Source organism: Epargyreus clarus, unplaced genomic scaffold, assembly GCF_041222505.1.
Source record: "Epargyreus clarus isolate Ecla_fem2 unplaced genomic scaffold, WU_Ecla_fem_2.2 ptg000003l, whole genome shotgun sequence".
Taxonomy (NCBI): domain Eukaryota; kingdom Metazoa; phylum Arthropoda; class Insecta; order Lepidoptera; family Hesperiidae; genus Epargyreus; species Epargyreus clarus.
Window position 1 is genome coordinate 18,116,515 of NW_027332211.1, and position 22,112 is coordinate 18,138,626.

The window sequence follows — 22,112 nt, forward strand, 5'->3', positions numbered from 1 at the left end:
GTGCGCAAAACCCCCATTTCCGACCCCGTAATATAAAATTTTATACAACACGCGGACGAAAAATGTTTTTCTGACTCGTGTGATTGCAGTCCTCGCCTGCGGCTCGGCCTGCAAACTCACACTTGTCAGAAAAAAATTTTTCGTCCTCGTATTGTAATGTACTAATACAACACGCGGACGAAAAATGTTTTTCTGACTCGTGTGATTGCAGTCCTCGCCTGCGGCTCGGCCTGCAAACTCACACTTGTCAGAAAAAAAATTTATATCACGGCGTGCGTAAATTGACGTTTTACGCACGCTTCGCGTGCGCAAAACCCCCATTTCCGACCCCGTAATATAAAATTTTATGCAACACGCGGACGAAATCCTCGAAATCCGAAACGAAATCCTCGTATTGTAATGTACTATTGCATGACCAAAGTGGCATGTACGTATTTTAAGAAAATGTCAGTAATGCATGGTAGATCTTCAAATATTTCAACACTAGCAAGTTGTGTGATGTTTATCGGTAGCAACTGAATCGTCGCTCGCAGTCCGCATTAGTACGAGCTCTGTGGTCCCATAGCCTTGCGTTTTCTTTGCTGTAGACAAAATATACCGGTCTTAAACTGTTAATGTATACCGTAAATACAAGAATAGGTTATAAAAGTAAATTATAACTTACTTAACAAAGTACAGCTCGAAAGCCGCAAGGAAACTGTGTGAAGAACGTGCATGCAACTTGCACAGCTGGAGTTTCTCACACTCTTCAGCTGAACTGCAAACAATGGTAATAGTATGGGTGTTTTAATTTAAAGATTAGTCTTCAATAAATATTGTATATGTATGATAAGAAAGGGCAACAAACAACAGTAAGAATATTGGTAGCACAATCGGTATTCTCAATAGCATACTCTATACTACTCGTATACCTCTGTATACGATACTCTTCATAAACTATTATTACAATCAAAGGATACCTTCGCTTTGTCCTAATTTTGCCGATACCGCTGTCGCTGAAACTTCCAAATGTTAAAGATGGATTGATGAACCTCTTCCGCAGCGAATGCTGGAGAGGGTGGCTTAGATGGTCCACTGAAATAATTGTAATATTTAATCATATATTAATAGCTGAAATAGTTTCTACTTACAATGACCGTCTGACTCAAAAGGTATTTACCACGTTTAAGGTACTCACCGGTATCTGGTTTTTCTATGGGTTGGCAGATAACCGCACATGCGAGTAACACTAGCGTGAAATTAATAAGATACATTCTTGAGGTTTCCATTTCTTTGTTTAAATTGTCCTTAGATATTATCAGTCTTGTTTGGCAGAACGGTAAAAATACTTTCTATATATAGGCCAGAATCTCCCCCCTCCCCCATCTAGCGGGTAATACGAGTACTTGACGTGTTTCACACTGTAATAATGCGAATATTAAATATATCATACGAATTAGAGCTCGTTAAATTATGTGCACTATTTATTTGTAAGGTTGTTTGTACATTAGGGTTCGGTAGAAAGATTTCCGCATTTTTAAGGTGGTAGAACCCTCTGTGGTCCCAATTCGGCGGCACCACCGAAATACCTATTTCTGTCTAATAACATCACTGTTAAGCTCTGTGTCCTGGTTTGAAGGGGACTATTTTTTCGGAGACATTCCACTTTAGTCTGTTATTCCTAAATTATAAAAAAATACTGTAGATAGATTTTTTTGACGTCGACATGCAAATGAGGGAATCCTCAAACAATTCAGGTTTTAAAATTAATAACGGTCCAGTATCGTGTGCGGATGTATTTTTTATCTTAATTTATTAACATTTCTAATATGTGACTGAATAGTGCATAGCAAGCAATTGGGTTTCGTTCCGGGGGCATAGCATAGGCCTAACCAAGGTGATCCGTGCCAAACTTAGACTGGTCTAGGTCTCATACTAGATCCCAAATAATGTATCAGAATGAACATTATTTAGTATTTTGGATTTTTGGACGTAAGAAAATGACGGTCTCGTAGTTATTTTTTGTTCCTATGGCGCATTTGCTACATGCTTTGCCCTTTATTTCCGCGTCACTTAAGATTTATTCTCTTTGCATACAAAAGTTCTACAACAAATTAGAACACATGAGCTAGATGTGGACAATATTAACACGTATCTATCAATATTACTTATACTATATTCTTTTATGTAATTATTGATTCTTTCCATCCAGATAGGCTTATTATAGAACAGTTTTTCTTATAGATATTATTATGACAAGCACTCAAAATAAGTTTCTCACGACACAACACGGAAATCTTCCAAAAATATTTGTCGATACTGTGTGTGCGATGGTAATGACATATTTCTAAGAATTTTTCTACTATATGAAAAAACATTTCTCAGCTAAATTTGATATGAATATTTCAGCCGTACAACAGCAGAGTTTAGCGCTGAAGCGTTCTGATAAATTGTGTGGGAGACACGCGTATTACATTACATCTTAATACTCGGGAGAAGCAACGCAGTCAGTACAGCTACTCTTATGCAAGTTGTTGATTTATAGATGTCTATGAACGTTTTATTGTCCAGTTGCTGAACATAGTTCCCAACACGGAACAAAAAAAAATAGTCCCCAAGAATAAATTGTATTATTTGGGAAAGCAAGCTGGCCCTACCCTACCCAACTTAACGTCAGTTGAAAGTAAAATAGGTTAAACACAGACGAAATAATACAGTACGAGTAAAATAGCTAAAAAAAAGCTTTTAATATATTTTAACAGATGATTTAACGGCGATCATGTGTTCCCTGTCCATTAATTTTATGTATATTTCTAATAACGATATTTGACGTACGAATATTGCAGGTTCAATTTCAATAAAGACGTTTATTGTTATTGCAAATAAACGGTAACTGTAACCAGTATCGAGTGGTAGAGCTGACGTAGGTACATAATTGGTCTACTAATTGATGATATTCGTCACGAAAGTAAGTACATAGGATTTTTGATCGTGTATGTTTATAGATTTATTTTATGTTTATAGGGTTACTAGCTGACCCGGCAAACATTGTGTTGCCATATAAATAAAAAATGTTAATGGTGAACAACCCTTATCACTGTGGGGTATGAAAAATATATAGTAGCCGATTCTCAGACCTACTGAATATGCATATAAAATTTGGTGAAAATCGTTAAAGCCGTTTCGGAGGAGTACGGAAACTAACATTGTGACACGAGAATTTTATATATAAACTTTTTTCCTCCCGCTGTGGGGGAATTAATATACGTCCTATAGGTTTACATAGCCGCACCAAATTCTCTCCTATGACCTGTGCATTGTTCTTTGTTACGGTGAAAAAAATGTTAAATAATAGGTATAATACACTTATTTTATTAGTTACGCTGTAACTAATAAGTTAATAATAAAATCATTTATTCGCATGCACATATACAAAATGATTTTATTGACATGCACATATACAAAAACATATGAACAACAAGTTACTCTTACTAAGTATAATATGTAACAAGTAATTAATTTAAAAAATGAAAAACCCGACTGCACCAAAAAGGCTGAATTAGAATTTCCAAAAGCAGTGAAATAGGCATTTCATTATTTTTATCCAACAAGCCTGATACAAAATTTCACAGTGTTTGCTTCAAAATTGACGAATGTTCAAATGAACTTTTAACCCTTATTTTACCCTCTACGAGGTTGATTTTTCGGAGGGGGGTAAATAAGTGCGTCCTTGTTCCTATTCAGAAAGCCAAATACAAAATTTTATAGTAGTTGCTCCAAAATTAAAGGATTTCAAAAAAACTGTTTTCCCCTATTTTACCCTCTTAAGGGTAGAATTTCCAAAAGGCCTTTCTTAGTACTTATTCACGCTATATGGAGAACCTATGTGCAAAATTTCAGAACTGTAAGGTCCTTGGTTTAGGCTGTACGTTGATTTCTGAAAACTGAAAAAGTCATTGACTTAGTCAGTCAGTCAGTCACCTTGCTGTTTATATATATACAATTATGTTTTTATAATCTCCGTTTAATTTCCTTTCATTTGGTACCCTACTCGATAAGTTCGGTTAATTTATTTTTTTAAATGTGTTACTATTTCGCGCCAAAAATCCGCCATTTTGATTTTTTTTACTAACACCTATCTAAGGACACTCGGGTCATTAAGACAAATATAATGACACCTTAACTGTTGAAATTCATCCAGCCGTTTGTTAGATCGGATCAAATAAAGAAAGACAAACATACAAGATACGCGCGAAAAACATAGCGCTTCCTTGGCAGTCGGGTAATAAAAGTAGAGGTTGATTTTAACGTGCATGAGTTACAGAAAATTCTGACTTTACGTAATTAACATTTGTAGAGTATCTATAAGATTATATTAATACATGATTATCTGCTACATTATTTTCCTAAAAATAAAAGCAATGAGCAATTTCACCAATATTTCATCATCAAAAACATTGTGCAATTAATACACCTAGTTACCTACCTACATTTTAAATCGATAGATAGCGTAATTGTACAACTAACGTGACTGTATTTTCGTTTTGATTGGGACGGTCCCGTTTTCCTCTCTATCCGATGTCTCGAACAACAATTCGGGGAAATTAAAATGTTCCATTTTAGGAAAAAAATAGCGACGGTTACTCAACAACATTGTTTATACGAGGAAGTTTTTGGCTGTTTAATTCTCTGCAATTTACACCTTTCAGAGACTACTTCCTTGCAGGATGCGGTGTAGGTAAATCCACACTATGTTACTGAAATAAATTTAATGTTCTATGTGAACATAGCACAGATGTCCCTTTTTAAAGTAAAATAAAAATGGTGAATACCAGTATGACATGCAGGATTATATATCTAAGGGTTTACATACTTAAAGATAACTAAAATTACAATTATTATTGTTTCGTTGATAGGTGCATTTATGTACTGTCTAACAAATAAGCGCCTTGAAGATATTATTATACAAAGTAAAAATTAATACTATTCCCCACTAGATGGCGATAGTAGTCATGGATAATGTAATGTTTTGAAACATCTATAACTTTAAAAATAAACTTTCCCAAAGATATAATTATTAAAATGGACGTTTGTTGTGCCGAGTAATTGTATCATATTAACTATAACGCTTACAATGTTATTACGTTGCAGGTTTTTTTTTAATTTTTAATAGTTCTTCTATTGCATAATAGATGACGCTATGTGACCGTATTTATTTTTACTCGTACGTAATTTCTACAATAGTCGTGAACGTTCGGGAAAATTCTTGTTGCTTCTCGATAACAGATAGCGCCAGCGTCGAGAGTATATAAAGGGCGCTGAGCGCAGAAATTGCATCAGTCAAGAGTAAACAAACAATCGATTTGTTACCAAAGCAACGCGAGCGAAACGAAAATGTCACTGGTGCCGTATTGGTTGCGACATTTGAGGAATCTGGCGTACAGGGATCCCGTCGCAAGAGTGTTTGAGGATCCCTTTGCTGTCTTCGCAAGGGATCCCTTCTTCAGGGACCCGATAAAATTCGTGAAGCAAGCGACGGCGCCTCTCGAACACGAACATGGGATAGAGGGAATATACTCTGATTCTGAAGTAAAGGTCGACGGGAAGAAGGTAGAGGTTCACTTGGACGTCCAGAACTTCAGTCCAGAGCAGATCCAGGTGAAAACAGTCGGTAACGAGATTATGATCGAGGGTAAAAAGGAGGTGAAACGCGAGGAAGGTTGGACTCGAAGCCACTTTGAGAGGCGGTTCCTGTTGCCCGAAGGGTTTCCACCGGAGCGCGTCGAGTGCCACTTGGACAAGGGAAAGCTGAAGTTGGTAGCGTTTAGAGCCGAGCCACTGCAAGAGAGGAGCATTCCTATCCAGGAAAAGTCTAGTGCTGATGACCAGAAGCCTAAGGAATAATGTGATTGTTTTTTAATATTACATATGTACGTGTGAAGCATTGGAATCAAAAAGCGCTATAATTTATTTTTCGGTATATAGTGAAAAATATTACCTTATGCCCTTATGCTTCAAAGAAAATGTTACTTGTTTTTTTTTCAGACTGACTAGGATAGAATATTGTAAGGTAGCGGTTTATTTCTGGAAATAAATTGCATTTCTTAAACTGTGTGCGTTTTATTTGGAAACATATTCCTTTATTTAGCCTCTGTTTAGCTTCAAACGAACAGTTACTTTGTTCTGAGCTAATGATATAATTAATCTCGTAATCTCGTTGAGAGTAGAATGTTCCTTTGCAATGTATAGCAGGATGGATAGGTTATAGACGCAGGTTTGAATCAATGCATTTTACTTTATGTACTTTTATATATTTTAATAGATATTCATTGAATATTTGTGTCTTCATTGCCACACTGTTGTTCATAGAGCATGTTAAGGTATTTAATAATTATTTGTTTGTAGAACCAAAAATACATTATTATTTCTAGCTGAACTAAAATTAAATTACACATTTTATTAAGAAAGCTACTATAAATGAATATGGAATACGGTTAACCTGGTTGGTACAAACCTTTCAGTAATATTGTTGAACATATAGCCTGGCACTTTACTTACTCGTACCTGTAGTTAAATGTTAAACCACACTCGGAATCTGAGTAGTTTTAAAACCATTATTGAATAACTGTCTTACATAATACCATCAGTAGGTATAATTATTATACATGAAGAAATCATTGAGGTATGTAATTCATGTATGTACTTAAATGTTTTCAACAAATGTTAGGTAGGTGCTTAATGAAAAGAACATATACGTCGGTTAAAAATATAAATTAAGAGGTACTTAGCAATTTTTTAATTCTTTCTTAGGTATCTAAAATATTTAAAATATACCTCCGTGTATCTGTCTCCTGCACCATCACCACCACGCCTATTCCTGACTAGTAAAAAGCGCTGATGTATTTTGGTTTTAAGAGTGTGGTATGGGAGACATACTATTCCGAGATTCCTTAGTTCTCGATGGTGGCAGTGCATCTGTGGCCAAGCTCAGGTATGGATCTATTTATCTGGGGTTGATTACAGATGTCCATGGGCGACAGAAGCCAATTACCATAAGGTGGACTACATGCTCGTCTGCTATTTCTATGTTAGAAAAAACTGTGTGATTGCTGTTAGAAAAACACCAATATTAACCACCCACGTCTCAAGACGGATTAAATAGCCCCTGATAATAAACAGCCCATCTAAATATAGATAAATTGAGTTCTGTCCGTCGATCATTCTCTCATCCCGCCGCTTGAAACAAGAACCTTGTATCTTCGAGTAGCTGAAACAATAATTGAAAGATTCAATTTTAGAAACTTTTCTAGTAGTTTCATGAGCGACTAGTGTCTACTCTTTACTTTTGTATTTTGTTGGAGCAGCTTAATTTGCTGACCTACATTTTCCCTTTAGTTGTGAGTAAGTGAGTGGTGTAGTGTTATGAATTTCGTTCTCGCATCTAGGAGTTTAGTTTAGGTCGAAACCATGGGTTTCGGACCCAAGACACCTGGGTACCAAGTACCTTTATCACTCTTCGTATTAACATGTTGTAATAAGAAAATTTATCTCTGAAAGCTTGATTGTTATCTAGGCTGTTCTATGTTCGTAGAACATACGGTTTCTGAATACGTTAGGCATTGTATCCAGTATACGTTAGGCATTGTATCCAGGTTGTAATACTCAATGAATAAGTCCTTCATTTAGTTTTAAAAAATTGACTACACCTCTAAAAATAAACTATAAGCAAATATTTTAAAATGAGAGTTAAAATAGTATTATTTCTTGCAAGATATTTTTTATCAATCATATCATAAAATCTGTATATAAGAGTAGCTTCTAAAAATAGTACAGTATAGTACGTACTTAATATTTTAGAGGTCTTTAAAATCGTATACGTGGCATAGATAGGTATTATAAAATAAATCTTAAATCGAGCCAAGCACCCTAAAATACGGGGAAATATTAGGTACTTTACAGATAAATAATATTTCAGCGCCCGTTTTACTGCGCGCAACAGACAAACAAAATATAAAACTGACATATAGAGGGTTTATGGTTGCGTCGTAAACTTAAATATCGATTGTTGAAAACCGATAAATATGGCACGAAAAATTGATTTCGACCGGAAAAACTTAATTTATTTAATTAAAAATCGTACTCTTTTGTTTCTCAAAACTATTAAAAAAGACGTAATTAACGAATTATAAAGAGTTAAGTACAGTAAGAAGTGAATCGTAATCTCGCATTAATAAATTAATTCGTTTTTTGTTAATGTCTATCTCCTTGGTGTTCAATACTGACTACAGTTTAGAGCTGAAAGCAGTTTTCCAAACTTTATTTTAGTACGGTAATAAATTCGTAAAAACAAATGTTATTCTTTTAAACATTGTGGTAGAATCTATTTTTGATACAGTCCTTTTCTTATAATCTTGTTGCAAGTTATTTTTCGAAATGTATATGTATGTTACAATGTGTTATATTTAAGTCTCAAGTACATTCAGGCGCAGGCTTATGTGTAGCAGAAACCGTAGAGACAGTGAAACCAGTAACGTAAAGTTCGATTAGTTTTATTTTCATTACACTTGCGAGTAGGCTATATGCTTATTGTTCTATATTGTCCTTGCATGGAGTGAAGGTCAAAAGCAAATAAAAAAGTACAAACAAACCTATCTATATTGAAATCTATTTCTGTTTACACCGCAGCATTAATAAAAGTGTAATTTGTAGATACAATCCGATTGATTTTATCGATGTACATACAATATATGCTTTACATTGAACTTGAAAGATTATTATATTTACAAAAGACAATAGTCATTGTAATGATAGGTAGCAACTAGATATGCAGTCCAATTCATGTGAATTGATTGTCAGTTTTTCGTAGACATCTTTAAGCGACTGTAAATAGAGGAGTTCTAAGAGAAGTCGGCACGAGAGCCCTTTTTAAGCTGATTGTTCAGGGCAGGCTGTAATTTACAGTGATCGCTTGAAATAAGATTCAAACAATTAACTACCTTAAATTTATTGATATGCAGAATCTAGTTTGGTTATGGTAAAATATAATGTTTAATATAATTAACATCTTCATTCAATTTATGAGAGCGCTGTCATGCTACGAGTACGTACTATCCTTACTAATATTATAAATCCGAAAGTAACTCTGTCTGTCTGTCTGTCTGGTTTCAATGAAATTTTGTACAAAGATAGTCTAAAACTCGAGAAAGGACATAGGATAGTTTTTATCCCGGAAATCCCACGGGAACTAGGGATGGCGATCTAAGATCGATTAATCGGAGAATCGATCTTTTGGAACAAAAAGTCGATTATTTTAATCGATATTAGTGAGTATTTAATCGTAAACTATGCATTTGATCAAGTGAAGATATTTAGCAAAGTTGGTGTCCATGAGCCCACCAAGGTTTCAGAGTTGGTACGACCAATTTTCGCCACTGTGATTCCAATGAAGGTACGAATTTTCAGTTTTATGTATGTCATATTATTTTCTTCTAAACGCGGGCGAAGCCGCGGGCAAAAACTAGTAAGTAATAAATTTTAAATCTAAAACTTGTAAATAAATAAGTCTATGTGGTTTTACAGCACCTTAAAAAAAGCAGCGCCACACTGTTGCTAAAAGCTGCATACTTAAGACCTATCTAGTAGAGTAGGACTTTAAGTTGTTATGTAGTATAAGTTATACTTACATAGATGAATCTTTTTACTTTACGTTTTCATGCCAGTTAATGTTGTGTTATTATTTCATTAGTTACTTAGTCCTTTGTCAATAAAAGAAAACTAAACTCTACGTGCCTCAATTGTCCGATTCTGAAATCCGTTTCACCCTTCAGTCGGCATTCGACACCGCCCGTGGGAGGCGGCCGCGCAAACACGGGAAGTGAAAAAATATTACGTACAGATCATTTATTTATATTTATTATACGTAAAGGTATAGGAACATAAATAAGAGTAGTTAATTGCGTTTTTAAAATATATATTACCTAAAATATTAGGAATAAAATCTTTTGTGAAGGTAGAGACGATAAAAGTTTTAATTTCGTGACGAAAAATAATAAAATAATTAAATTTTGTTAACTTGATACTAGAATACTAAATCAATAACTCTTAAGTATAAAAGTACTATCGTCAGTCTAGGTCTATGAAACCGACTGTAACACAAAGTGCGATAAAGTTCAATCGGGATTATTTTTATGTAGCTTTTTAATGAAGTGGTAACGGACATTCCGTTTGTTTATTACATAGTAGTTTTATATTTTATTGTTTACTGCAAGTTTTAGCATTTAACTACGCTTTTTTGTAGCATTCTGTTGTTTTTTGTCCCACGTAAAGTTATAAAGCGTAAATATTTTCAGATGAATGAAAAAATATGTATTTCTGTCCAAAGATAAATAGAGATTTAAAATTTGTTTAAAATATTTTTAAACAAGATTACCAGAAATTTAATCCACGTTATTTTAAATCTGTAACAAATAAATAAATTAAAAACGAGAAATAACAAATAAATCTAAACTATTTTAGCGGAAATAAAATGAAAATAATCAAAACTTGAAACTTCGTCGAAAAGTAATTAAAACTTAATTTACCATTCGACATTGAAATCTCTATCCAAACGGGCTGTGATTACTTTAATAACAGTCTGCAAATGTGACGTGTGAATAATAAATTTAACGACTCCAGTTCGCTTGATAGCGTCAGGATTAATGGATACTTACTAATTTAGTCGCTTGTCGGACCGCGATATGATAAACGATGAACTATTTTTCAGTTTAATTTTTCATACACATTTCTTAATTAAGGTTTTTGTTATTTTTCTTGTAGTCGTTTATTTATGTGCGTGCAGTTCAATTGTTGTTAGGAATTTGGACTGAAGTTGACCACACTTGCGTTGGTAAGTCAGAGGGCCAAGTAGGAATGTCTTCTGTAAGTACATTTTATAGGTAATTTATGTACTACCACATTATAACTATATATAGAGTTTGATTGTTCATTTGCATCGAAGGGTTGAAGGTGGAAGGATGTTTTAATTTCAAGGAGCTTACTGAATTTTTATTGTTATGTGTCCTAAAATCATTGTCCTACTGGACATGGACCTCTTATCAGAATGAGAACGTCCTACCCTAATATTTTATACTTACATCGGATTTGGCCTTTGTTACATACACTCATTATTATTTTCTCGCTTATGGTAAGATTCGCTCTATAGCCTCTATCATAGTAGTTAAACATGACCTTTAACTATAAACGAAGAAATCAATTTTTATGACTATGAATTTTCACTATTAATTTGGTTTGATTAGAATATTTTCGTGTAATGTTTCTCGTCTTTTCATTGTAGGTCGGTACTTCATGCGTAAAAATACTTTTCATATAACATTAGCACAAAAACATCTGGTAAAACTCACATCGATATGAATATGATGCTCATATAAAGTACTGAAAGCATTCGCTTTGTTAAAGGGCGACAAAAGTTACTTTGGAGGTGATTGACCAATGCCCAATATAGAAGGTTGTCATGGTCACCCATTCAGACTGCAAATATTTGAACTTCAACCCCGTCGGGACGGACGTCAGCAATTTTGGCCTGCCCAAAATAGTCGGAATTTTTTATCGTTTTCATTTTTTAGTTTAGTAATGAAATAAATTACGGCACAATTGCAATTGTGGTCATTGTAGTCATTTCTGGTTCTGGTTTTCTGTGTAGAACAATAGCGAACATATTTCTTTTTTTGATATATTTGCGTGATTGATGTAATTTTAAAGGCGGACTTGGCTTACATTTATTTTATTTAATTTTAATTAATTGAGATGACTTTATGAGTATGATCCAGGTGATGGTTATAACGATGCTTCAACTAAACAAATATTAGGTTCATCTCAATACGTAGTTACCGTTCCTTTCTTCTAAATAAACCAAATAAACGCTCGTTTGAAATTAAAGATCTCATTTAAATTTTATGTAAAAGCACGTATTAAATTTAAATAGATATCAAGTAACTTATAAATTGGGTCCTATCCTATTTCGTATGACCCTCGTTACGTGAGGTTACCCAGAGTTTATGCCCTTCAAACCAGGACAATTTCCCTTGCGGTAGACTTCTTTTTACAAGCATAACATAATAAGCAGTTTGTGTCGCTGATTATTGTTTATTTCTTTCAAATAGTTTGCTATTCTTATATTTTATTGCTTACTGAATATTTAATTTCTTTATCACAATCTTATCGCGCTCATAGTAATATCTGAAATACATATTTTTATAAAAATACTATTGTTTAAATTATAGCTTATTACCTTAATAACATTTTTGTGAAACGATTCGTGGCATATTTTTTTTATATTCTTGCTAGGAGCATGGAATATATTTACCTACTTATTCCTTCAAAATAACTGATGTGCAAAATAACTGATGTTGATCAAAATAACTGGGTGACCTGTGCACATCAGTTATTTTCTTCTAATAGGCATAATTTTTTTGATTCAGAGTCGGGAGTCTCTTCCGACAATACAAAGAAGCCATAACAATATTCTTATAATATACCTACTTCCCAATTCGGATCATGTGTAATAGCACGTTAAACCTTAGCAATGAGCTTAGGTATATCTTAGATAAGGTTTATATCTGATAGAAATTGATTACAACCAGGATCAATTGCTGAACGTGCCTCCAGTGGCGGACGTGACGGCCATCCATCCAATTCCCGACCGCGCAAGACGAAGCCTAAATTTGATCAGTTACTCTACACAAGCTACGGGGCTACACGCGTTGTACTATTTTTTAAAACACTAAAATTTATAATCTCGGGCACTACTTCATTTAATCTTTATTCATATTTTATAGGAACTAGGGTATTTTCATACTTTGTAAATAATAAGAAAGAAACTGCTTTAGTTGGATCAGTTCGTCACTTTGAAATAAAATCATACATTGCCAGTTTATGGGGAAACGATAAACTTAATAGTGATTAGTAGTTAAGTTCTGCGAAGGATCAATAATGACGCCCTCGGATACACCATTAGGTAAGTTTTATTGAACTTTTTATATTATTCATCTTAAGTTAATATATTGCATGTGAGCATGTTTGTTAATTTAGATATAAAGAATCATAGAAACAATAATGTAAAGGTAGTTGGGGGCAATTGTGTAATTGGTTGCTGAGGATCTAAATAACCATTCATTGGTCAGCCTTTTGAGGTGCACTGCTGGACATAAGCCTCTCGTAATTGGCGCCACTACAACCGGTCCTGTACCTTCTGTCTATAAATCAAAATGAATAATTCTAAATCGATAAGAGGAAGTGGAGATACTTTTGGCTTAAATCAAATGGTAGGTACGTATATATTTCATTTATCTAAACTCTGCGCATAATGATTAAATACACTCTGCATTCTCTAAATACTTATACCTGATTAGTTCAGAAACGAAAATAGATCAGATTAAGACTGATTCGTACGTGGGTTTTTATTCCTCTCTCTTCAGAATAATTTATTATTCCAAATATTTAGAGCGCTACTAACTCACGGTACATTGGATTGCGTTCGGGCTCGTAAACTTTAACCCTCGCAGGCGCAACCAATTCCAATTCCACGTTTATTTGAACTCTTAACTTTATCTATGTTAGAGAACAAATTAATAATAGCAGGTACTACTTATGTATCTATGCTAACATTGAGGAAGGAATCAAATAGATTTCAACCTTCTTTACAGTTCCAATTTCAATGAGAAGCATTTAAAAGTTGCAAAAGTATTTCTTGTACAATTACGGCCGCGCAAGTTGTAACAAATACATAATAGTAATTAAATATCTAAGGTTATGTTTCAACTTAGTTTACATGGTTGTGTTCTGTTAGAAAGTGTCTGTGATCAGGTTATAGGTAATATACGTTGCAGTCGTCATTTAACAGTTTTAAGGGTGCAGTGCATATGCTACTTGACTATTTCTTAAATCAGTACACTAATTTAATAGATAATCAATTTCATAAGTACAGCAGGCTTATTAGTTCTGTCTACACGCTTCTGACCAAAACGATTGCGCTTCGTAAACCCTGTAATATTAGTAGCCATGGCATATGATCTCTTTGACTGATGTGATGCAGATTTTTAAACTTGGCCAACACTCTACCACGTGTTTAGACGCCTGAATGAATGCAAATTGTACCGATTAGTAATGTACTTTGATTTCGTCTATGTACACGTGTGTGAGAGTTTACAGTAGTAAATCAGGCGTGAGCAGGCGTAGCCATGATAATGATGTACTGATGGATGGAAGGTAATTTACGAGTGGTTTTTACTATCGCCACCCACGTTTGAGAGATGTTAGGTAGTAAACGCTTATATGGTTAATTACGATGTCTTAGTGTGGGATTTATAAACTACCAGATAGAAAGACGGGAGTAAACATAATTATGAGTTTCGGAAATTGTAATGGTTTTAAAACGTTTGTTTTTGAGGATGTTGCCTATTTTATAGGATACTAGTTTCTGCCCGCGGCTTCGCCCGCGTTTAAAACATAAACATAAATATAACATACTAACATACATAAAACTGAAAATTCGTACCCTCAACTTTGCTAAAGATCATCACCTGATCAAATGCATAGTTTACGATTCAATCCTTACTAATATCGATTAAAATAATCGATGTTTTGTGTCCAAAAGATCTCCGATTAATCGATCTTAGATCGCCATCCCTAGTTCCCGTGGGATTTCCGGGATAAAAACTATCCTATGTCCATTCTCGGGTCTTAGACTATCTTTGAACAAAGTTTCATTAATATTGGTTCAGTGGTTTAGGCGTGAAGAAGAGACAACCAGACAGACAGACAGACAGACAGAGTTATTTTCGGATTTATAATATTAGTAAGGATAAGGATGATCAGTGACGTTCGTGGACAGGTACCAACCAACTCCAAATACGATTGAGTTGAATTTGCTGTCAATGTGTTAGCAGTTACGTTACTAGACGTTTCAGACTAGAGATCAGCAATGTTTAACACGGCTGTTTTTTGGTAGAATCAGGAACGGAGTAGAATCCTCGCAGTGGAATGTTAAACGGTTGTGCCACAAATTCACCCATTAAATACAAGTAAAACCATACTTTTACAGCTCATGAGGCAATCCAATTAAGTTCTTAAAAGGTACCAATAAACGAGGTCTAGACTTTAGACTATTGCCTCTAGTCCCCTATAATGCAGTCTGAGGTTTTGTTCCTTCAACTAATCAAAGAGGGCCAAGCTAGTAGCCATAAACTGATTGTCAATAAGGGCACGGCCGTGTATCGGATATCGGTGGAACTTTCATATAAATTTGTTGGTTTAGTTATCCGTGTATCGTAAATGCGTGCTTAATGGCCATTCCCAAACATTCTGAGCCCAAAAAATTTGGCAGAAATAATGTTCATATATTATTAACGCTTTTGTCTAAATACCTTTGTGTAGTCGGTAGAAAGTATTAAGAAAAATATACATTGGCTCTTGGGTTATTAGCTTTAAATACTTTTCTGGTATTTCGTTTTAAAACAATTAAATTTCACATTTAAACATTACACTATTACACACCACACACAGTTAACTATGTAGCACAAATAATAATAATTATTATTATTTGTTTACGAGTTATTTCAGAAATTACCTCATAAACCAATTGTGATATTAAAAAAATAATAATAAGACGCTATATTAAAACTGTTCCAATATAAAGATACTATAGATATGTATTACACAGGCATTACACACACATATGTTACTTTTTAAACTATTTTTTTCATTAGTTAAATTAAGCGCAGGGTCCTTTATAATAATTCAAGGTTTCGCAAAGGAGCCGTCGTATTCAGACCACTAATTAATAATTATCTTCACAAGCAAACGGGAGCGAAATTTAGATTAGTTGAAAACAACAGAAAGTGTTATCTTGAAAAGTGCTGGAAATAAAATACATTGTTGTGCCAAAGTCGCGCACACTACTAATGGATATTGAGAACATTCTTGGTAACTGAACTGGAGAATTCCATTTTGCTTTCAGAGAGGGTGTTAAATCGAATTATATTTACTTGTGTTGTAATGCTATTTTATTTATTATTGTTGTAATGCTAGTGGCATTGCATTGGGTATGCACCCTTCTGATTTTTTTTTTATAATATGGGAGGAGCAGACGAGCATGCAGTCCACCTGATGGTAAGTGGCTACCATGGACATCTGTAATAAACCTCAGATAGGATTGGATATTCCTACCTGAAGTCAGCCACAGATGCACTGCTACCCCTGAGGACTAAGGTTGTACGCCTCGGATAAGTATGTCATCCATACCATACCCTTCAAACCGGAACACAGCAGTGCTTAACACTGCTGTTATGAGGCAGAAATAGGTATGGTGGTGGTGCCGCCGGATTTGAACCACAAAGGATTCTACCACCTTCAAATGGCTCTTACCGCCCATATTTAAGTGTAGTTATACATTTAGAAAAAATCTTCAGATGCGTTCCTATCGAGGTTTTAAATCTAAATACACCAAAAAGTGTATCTATTTGGCTAACATACATAGTAGCTATAAACCAGCAATGGCTGTCGCATTAAAATCTGGTGTGAAAACAAAAGTTTTTAATTCACGATATCTTTATTTTACTAAACTATTTCATAAAAGCACGAAAATACAGAGAAAACGTATAATGGATTTTTTATATGAATGTTAAACTGAGGTCTCTGATTATTTATTCAAGAACATTAAATACATAAAATAATTTGTCTTTTTTATTCTATTTTTATGTGTAAGTATTATATAATAACTTAATCATATATTTCCTATACTCACATACCACCTAATTTAACATATTTTCGTTAAAATTATATTCAACTGGATGCCATTATTAAAAAGCTATGTTTAACTAGGTATAAACCAGCTGAAGCCCCTAGACCGCGTGCTGATCAGGGAGAAGACGGCGGTGTTCAACAACAACAAGTACGTGGTGATGGCGCCCGATGGAGCTGTCATCCTGTACGCCAAGGAGGACTCTGGCATCGTCAACCGCGTGCTGGTCGGGAAGAGCAGGGCCTTCGAGATCGACATCTTCGACACGCAAGATCGAGAAGTAAGTTTGAGAGTTAATAAAGTGAATATAGCTATAGAGGTCTCGGGGATCTTCCATAGATTACAAACAAAGTCCTCCAAGCGCGGTGCCGTGATCAGGCTTATTCCCGGAGAACCCTGGTCTTTTTTATACCTTCAAGTGTTTCCATACAGATTTAAATACGGTCACTCATACCGTCGTCCTTCTTAGGGTCCCTGGCGGAGCCGTTCGAGCTCCCACTTTTATTGCCTGTAATCATGGAAGTCCCCTATTATGACAGGTGGCGTATTATGACAAGGATACCGTGGGTCTATTCTGGTTTAGAGACGCTGAACATATTGTGATTGTGCTCGCTGTAGATGGTAGGTAGGCTAGTTACAATTAGTAAGTATAACAAGTGGCTATGAAAACCATGTTTTAAGACCATTGATACTCGTAGCCGTAATTTTATTTACATGACACTATTCACCCTTTAACACAAAGCCCTACACAAATTCGCTACAAAAACTAATTATATTAATGTAGGTATTATCCGGTTGGTGTATGGTACGGTTTGATTTGTTTACCGCTTTCCACACTCATTAATCTTTTCTAGTCGGTCATTAATCATGATCATGTAACGTAAGTTTACTTTGTTATTAAATTACTGGCATCCTCGTAATTACTATCTCTTTCGTTATCCAGTTATAGCAGGAATCCTGCCTTTTTGGCCCATAAAAGCCTAATAAAGTTCTGAACAGCTCTTGTTAACATCAAGAAATGCCTATTCTTGTAGTTTATAAAAATGATTGCAGCTCAAGAAAGTTATGTTAGCACAGTTTTATTGTAACATCGACAGGTATAAAGGAAAGGAAAGTGTAACGACGAAATTACCATAAGGAAACATAAAGCGCCGTTAATGAGGTAGCTTAAGTGGGAACACGCGATGGTCAATATCTGCGACCTTCAACCCTGCTGTACCTCGGAATGAATTAGTTACGAGCCTTTAAGTTATATTTGTGAGAAAAACGTCCCTAGAAGCGTCGAATGGGGCAATAATAGGATCGGCTAGGTAATTATAGGTTACATCAGGTTAGTTTGTACGCCTCAATAAAAAAATGGCCTCTTTAACTGGGAACACCAGCCAGCCAGCTCTGCTGTAAGGCCAGAATAAATCTCACGGCTCTACCGTTACACTTCAAACAAGAGATCCGCGTGGCGGAGCGGCCACCATGCCGGTCTGACGCGCAGAGGGTCCCGGGTTCGATCCCCGGCCAGACAGATTTCTAAATGATGAATTTAGATTTCTGTTTCTGGGCCCAGACCCAGAAACAGAAATCTAAATTTCGTTTGATTTTTTGTTTGTGTATTTGTCTCTGTGTGTGTCCATAGCACCCACGATACAGGGAATCCTAGTGTGGGGCTGTGAGTGTAGAAAGCGTTTTAGTTTTAGTTTAGTTAAGAGTTCCTAACATCATTCCATTCCTGAGGGTGTTTCTTTCCACCCTTAAAACCAGCAATAATTTATTTTAACGCCATAATAATAACAACAACACTCACATAAAAGTGCGTGTTAAGACTCCGAATCCGAATACGGATGTATTAAACATGGTACGTAATGCTATAGAAACTTTCTTTGGGAATTTTTATGTACCATTACTTATCCCAATATCATTCGATACACGCTCCATCCATTATCGGCAACTCAAGGTCCGCTCTCAAGTACAGTATACTGTTACACCACCAAGTATTTTGTATCTTCGCTCAAATTTGTAAACGGAAGATAAATGGATGACATGTTATGTAGAGTAGATTTTTTGTAGTTTTCATGATAGTTGTGGTATTGTTTTTATTTTATTTAGGACAGACTTTTTGGGCACGTTCACAGTTTTTGGATTACTTAATTAATTTATCACGTTCACAGTTTTTGGATTACTTATTTAAATAAATTAATCGTATACGTTTTAGGTAGAATTTAGGTTGTGGTACTGCTTGGAAAAATCTTTCATAGAGATCATCAGTCCAAATTGATTCAGAAGGTACTTTTAAGGATTCACCTGCATAGACAAAACAATAATAATATATCGCAAACACGCACGTAAGATATTTAGAAATAACTTACTCTTCAGTTTTTTTTTTATTTATTTATTTACTCTTTATTGACCATGTTAAAAACAGTGTGGTGCAAAAGGCGAACTTAATGCTAATTAGCAATTATTTCGTTGTATATAAACAATGTACGGTAACATCGTTAATTTCTTAGCGTCGTTATAATAGGATCTTACTTTATTTTTTACACACTTTAGAATTATTTTCAAATTTCCTTTTTCACAATTCCAGGTGATAAAACTCCGGCGTCCCTACACCGTGGGCCCGGACAAGATGGACATCACCATGTGCGGGCAGCCGGCCGCCATCGTGCGCAAGGAGGTGACCTTCTTCAAGCCAGTGCTGAACATCAATGACGCCGCTGACCGCCCTTTCATAAGGGTTAAGGGTCCCGTGTCCACATCTGGGGAGTGTGATTACGAGGTAGGAATAATTATCTAGTAATAAGATGGGTAATATTGTAACTAAATAACAGAATTAGGCAGAATATTATCGGAAGTCCATGAATGTCTGTCTTGATTCACCTTACTTCCCTTTTTATATTATAATAAATTTTGTAACTGCATGGAGTTTTAAGAAGTTGGTGAAATTTCAACTTTTAAATAGAATTCCTCTTATTTCCGTTAAAATTGTAGGTACAGTCAATTTATCTGTACACTCATTCCAGTTATGGCATTTCTTAAAATTTTAAAGAGCATCTGGACTTGCGAATACATCTCCTCGGTTTAACTATAAAACTGCAAAATCGATGTTGAATTTCACGCAAATAAAAAGAAATGCACATGATTCCTATGAATATTTAACGAATAATCACGAAAATTCTAATTGATTTTAAATTATTATTTCAATTGAATTAAAAATACTTTTTCCAGCTGTATTCAACAGAGAAGAAACGTATAGGCGCCATCTGCAAGCGATGGACGGGCATCTCGCGAACGTCACGCGACAGCGACAGCTTCGTCATCCACTTCCCGGTGGACCTGGACGTGCGCTACAAGGCCGCCATCATAGGCACCTGCTTCTTAATTGTAAGTAACTTACAACTCACGCAGTGGTGGTTATCAGAATCTGTGCGCAGAATATCTGTCTACGTATTCATAATGCGTGCACGTTGTTCAAAACAAAAAAATAGCTTTGCAACGTCTACATTGCAATGAAGAAACCATTGTGAAAAAAATCTAATATTTTGAATAGTTATAAGAAGATTGTACCTAGGCACATTTACATTGCACTGCGATCCGGTAATGCGAATGTCCGATAATGCCTAAGCCTAAATATGAAGCATAGGTTTTTATGTTAGACCTCTACGTCTTCACGTGAAACCATTCTTATCCAACGTTGTAGCAATTTAAGAGGTTTGGTGTACCAAAAATATGAGGCATCCCAAGTTAAGGATCCTTAAGCAACTGTGCACCTGTCTCATTTGGTTTCAATTACAGCAGTAGCGGCCACTCTATTACGACATATTTGTGTCACTTTCTCCACAACTAAATAAATACTAAATAGCACAGACTTGGTATCTGAAATATCGAGGTTATCGATCCATGTGATGGAAAGCGGTAACTTTGATATAAAATATGCAACGCAAGAGATTTGCCTACCTGAAGACACAAACTTTACAATATTGATAGACGTATCGATTACGTGATTTCGTTCAATTAATTTTTTATCAAAAGTATTTGTTTAAAATACTTATTCTTATTAATACCGATATACCTATATCTAATATCTAGTTCTATATCTAGATATGGTATTCCTATTAACTAGTATATTAGACACGTGATATTGACGACTAATAGTTTATTAAAAACTATCAGGTGTGGTAAGGCAAATCCATAACCCAATTATCTTTAGTAGTAGCCTAGGTTTCGGTATTTTATAGAGTTTTTTTTTTATAATATGGGAGTAGCAGACGAGCATGCAGTCCACCTGATGGTAAGTGGCTCCTGCCGCCCATGGAAATCTGTAATCAACCCCAGATAGGATAGATATTCGTACCTGAGGTCGGCCACAGATACGCCGCTACCCCTGAGGACTAAGCTGGAACGCCTCGGAAAAGTATGTCTCACTTACCACACCCTTCAAAACGGAACACAGCAGCGCGTAACACTGCTGTTATTAGGCAGAAATAGGTGTGGCGGTGGTGCCACCGGAGTCGAACTACAAAGGGTTCTGCCACCTTCAAACGTGACCGAAAAATGGTACTTAATTACATCTGAGAACAATAAAAACAGTGATTGATTTCATAATATTTGTTTTTTCGTTTGTTCTAGGATTTCCTGATCTACGACAACTGAAAAAGCATGGATTTTGTGCGTTGGTGCTCTTCAGTTGAAATTACGCAAGTTCAGTTGAACACATGCAATGAAGAAACCATTGAGAAGAAACGTGAAAAAATATCTAATATTTTGAATAGTTATAAGAAGGTTGTCCCTAGGCATTTATATTTAATTTTATACGCTTGAACTTCGATATATTTATTTATTTGTGTTGAAGTTATCGCAATACTAAAATTATTATGATTATCAATCAGAAACATAAATCCCTATTGTCTCAGTTGTATTAATAATGTATTTGTGAGCCTTATTAATGCTTCCAGTTATATTTAAAGTTATGCAATTATTCGAGTGTCATTTATTTAGTCGTAATATAGAGACAGTATATAATCGCATTGAACAGAAATATAATAAATATTTTCCCATAAAATCAAAACATTGTGATTATTATCATAATAAAATGTGAAACTGATTAATTGTTTGATTTCAATTGTAGTTTAAATATTATTAAGGAATAAAATTATGTTTATTTTTGTAAGTAATATGAGCTTCAATCTTTTAAAGTAATATTTATAACTGATGATTACAACGCCATCTATGAAAACAACATGTAACTAAGATAATATTAAACCACGTAGAGTACTTGTAGAGTAAGAAGTATGGCTATTCGCCTCTAGATAGCGTTGCTTACAGTAATATAAAATTGGAAAGAATA

At 34.9% G+C, this 22,112-nt stretch overlaps 3 protein-coding genes across 3 annotated transcripts; 2 read left to right on the forward strand and 1 right to left on the reverse strand.

The window, feature by feature from the left end:
* Positions 1 to 436: 436 nt before the first annotated feature.
* LOC140749261 (uncharacterized) lies at positions 437 to 1,346 on the reverse strand. The gene is made up of 4 exons (XM_073082306.1): positions 1,178 to 1,346; positions 960 to 1,074; positions 665 to 757; positions 437 to 581 (listed from the first exon to the last, which is right to left on the reverse strand). Exons 1-4 carry the CDS (start codon positions 1,266 to 1,268, stop codon positions 503 to 505), a joined length of 378 nt encoding a protein of 125 aa, XP_072938407.1. The 5' UTR covers positions 1,269 to 1,346; the 3' UTR covers positions 437 to 502.
* Positions 1,347 to 5,302: 3,956 nt separating this feature from the next.
* On the forward strand, positions 5,303 to 6,089 carry LOC140749268 (heat shock protein Hsp-16.1/Hsp-16.11). Its single transcript, XM_073082314.1, has one exon. The coding sequence runs from the start codon at positions 5,374 to 5,376 to the stop codon at positions 5,881 to 5,883; it is 510 nt and encodes a 169-aa protein (XP_072938415.1). The 5' UTR covers positions 5,303 to 5,373; the 3' UTR covers positions 5,884 to 6,089.
* A 6,725-nt stretch (positions 6,090 to 12,814) lies between these two features.
* LOC140749274 (phospholipid scramblase 1) lies at positions 12,815 to 21,826 on the forward strand. Its single transcript, XM_073082329.1, has 5 exons — positions 12,815 to 12,991; positions 16,855 to 17,054; positions 19,353 to 19,544; positions 19,994 to 20,149; positions 21,395 to 21,826. Exons 1-5 carry the CDS (start codon positions 12,967 to 12,969, stop codon positions 21,416 to 21,418), a joined length of 597 nt encoding a protein of 198 aa, XP_072938430.1. The 5' UTR covers positions 12,815 to 12,966; the 3' UTR covers positions 21,419 to 21,826.
* The last annotated feature ends 286 nt before the right edge of the window (positions 21,827 to 22,112 follow it).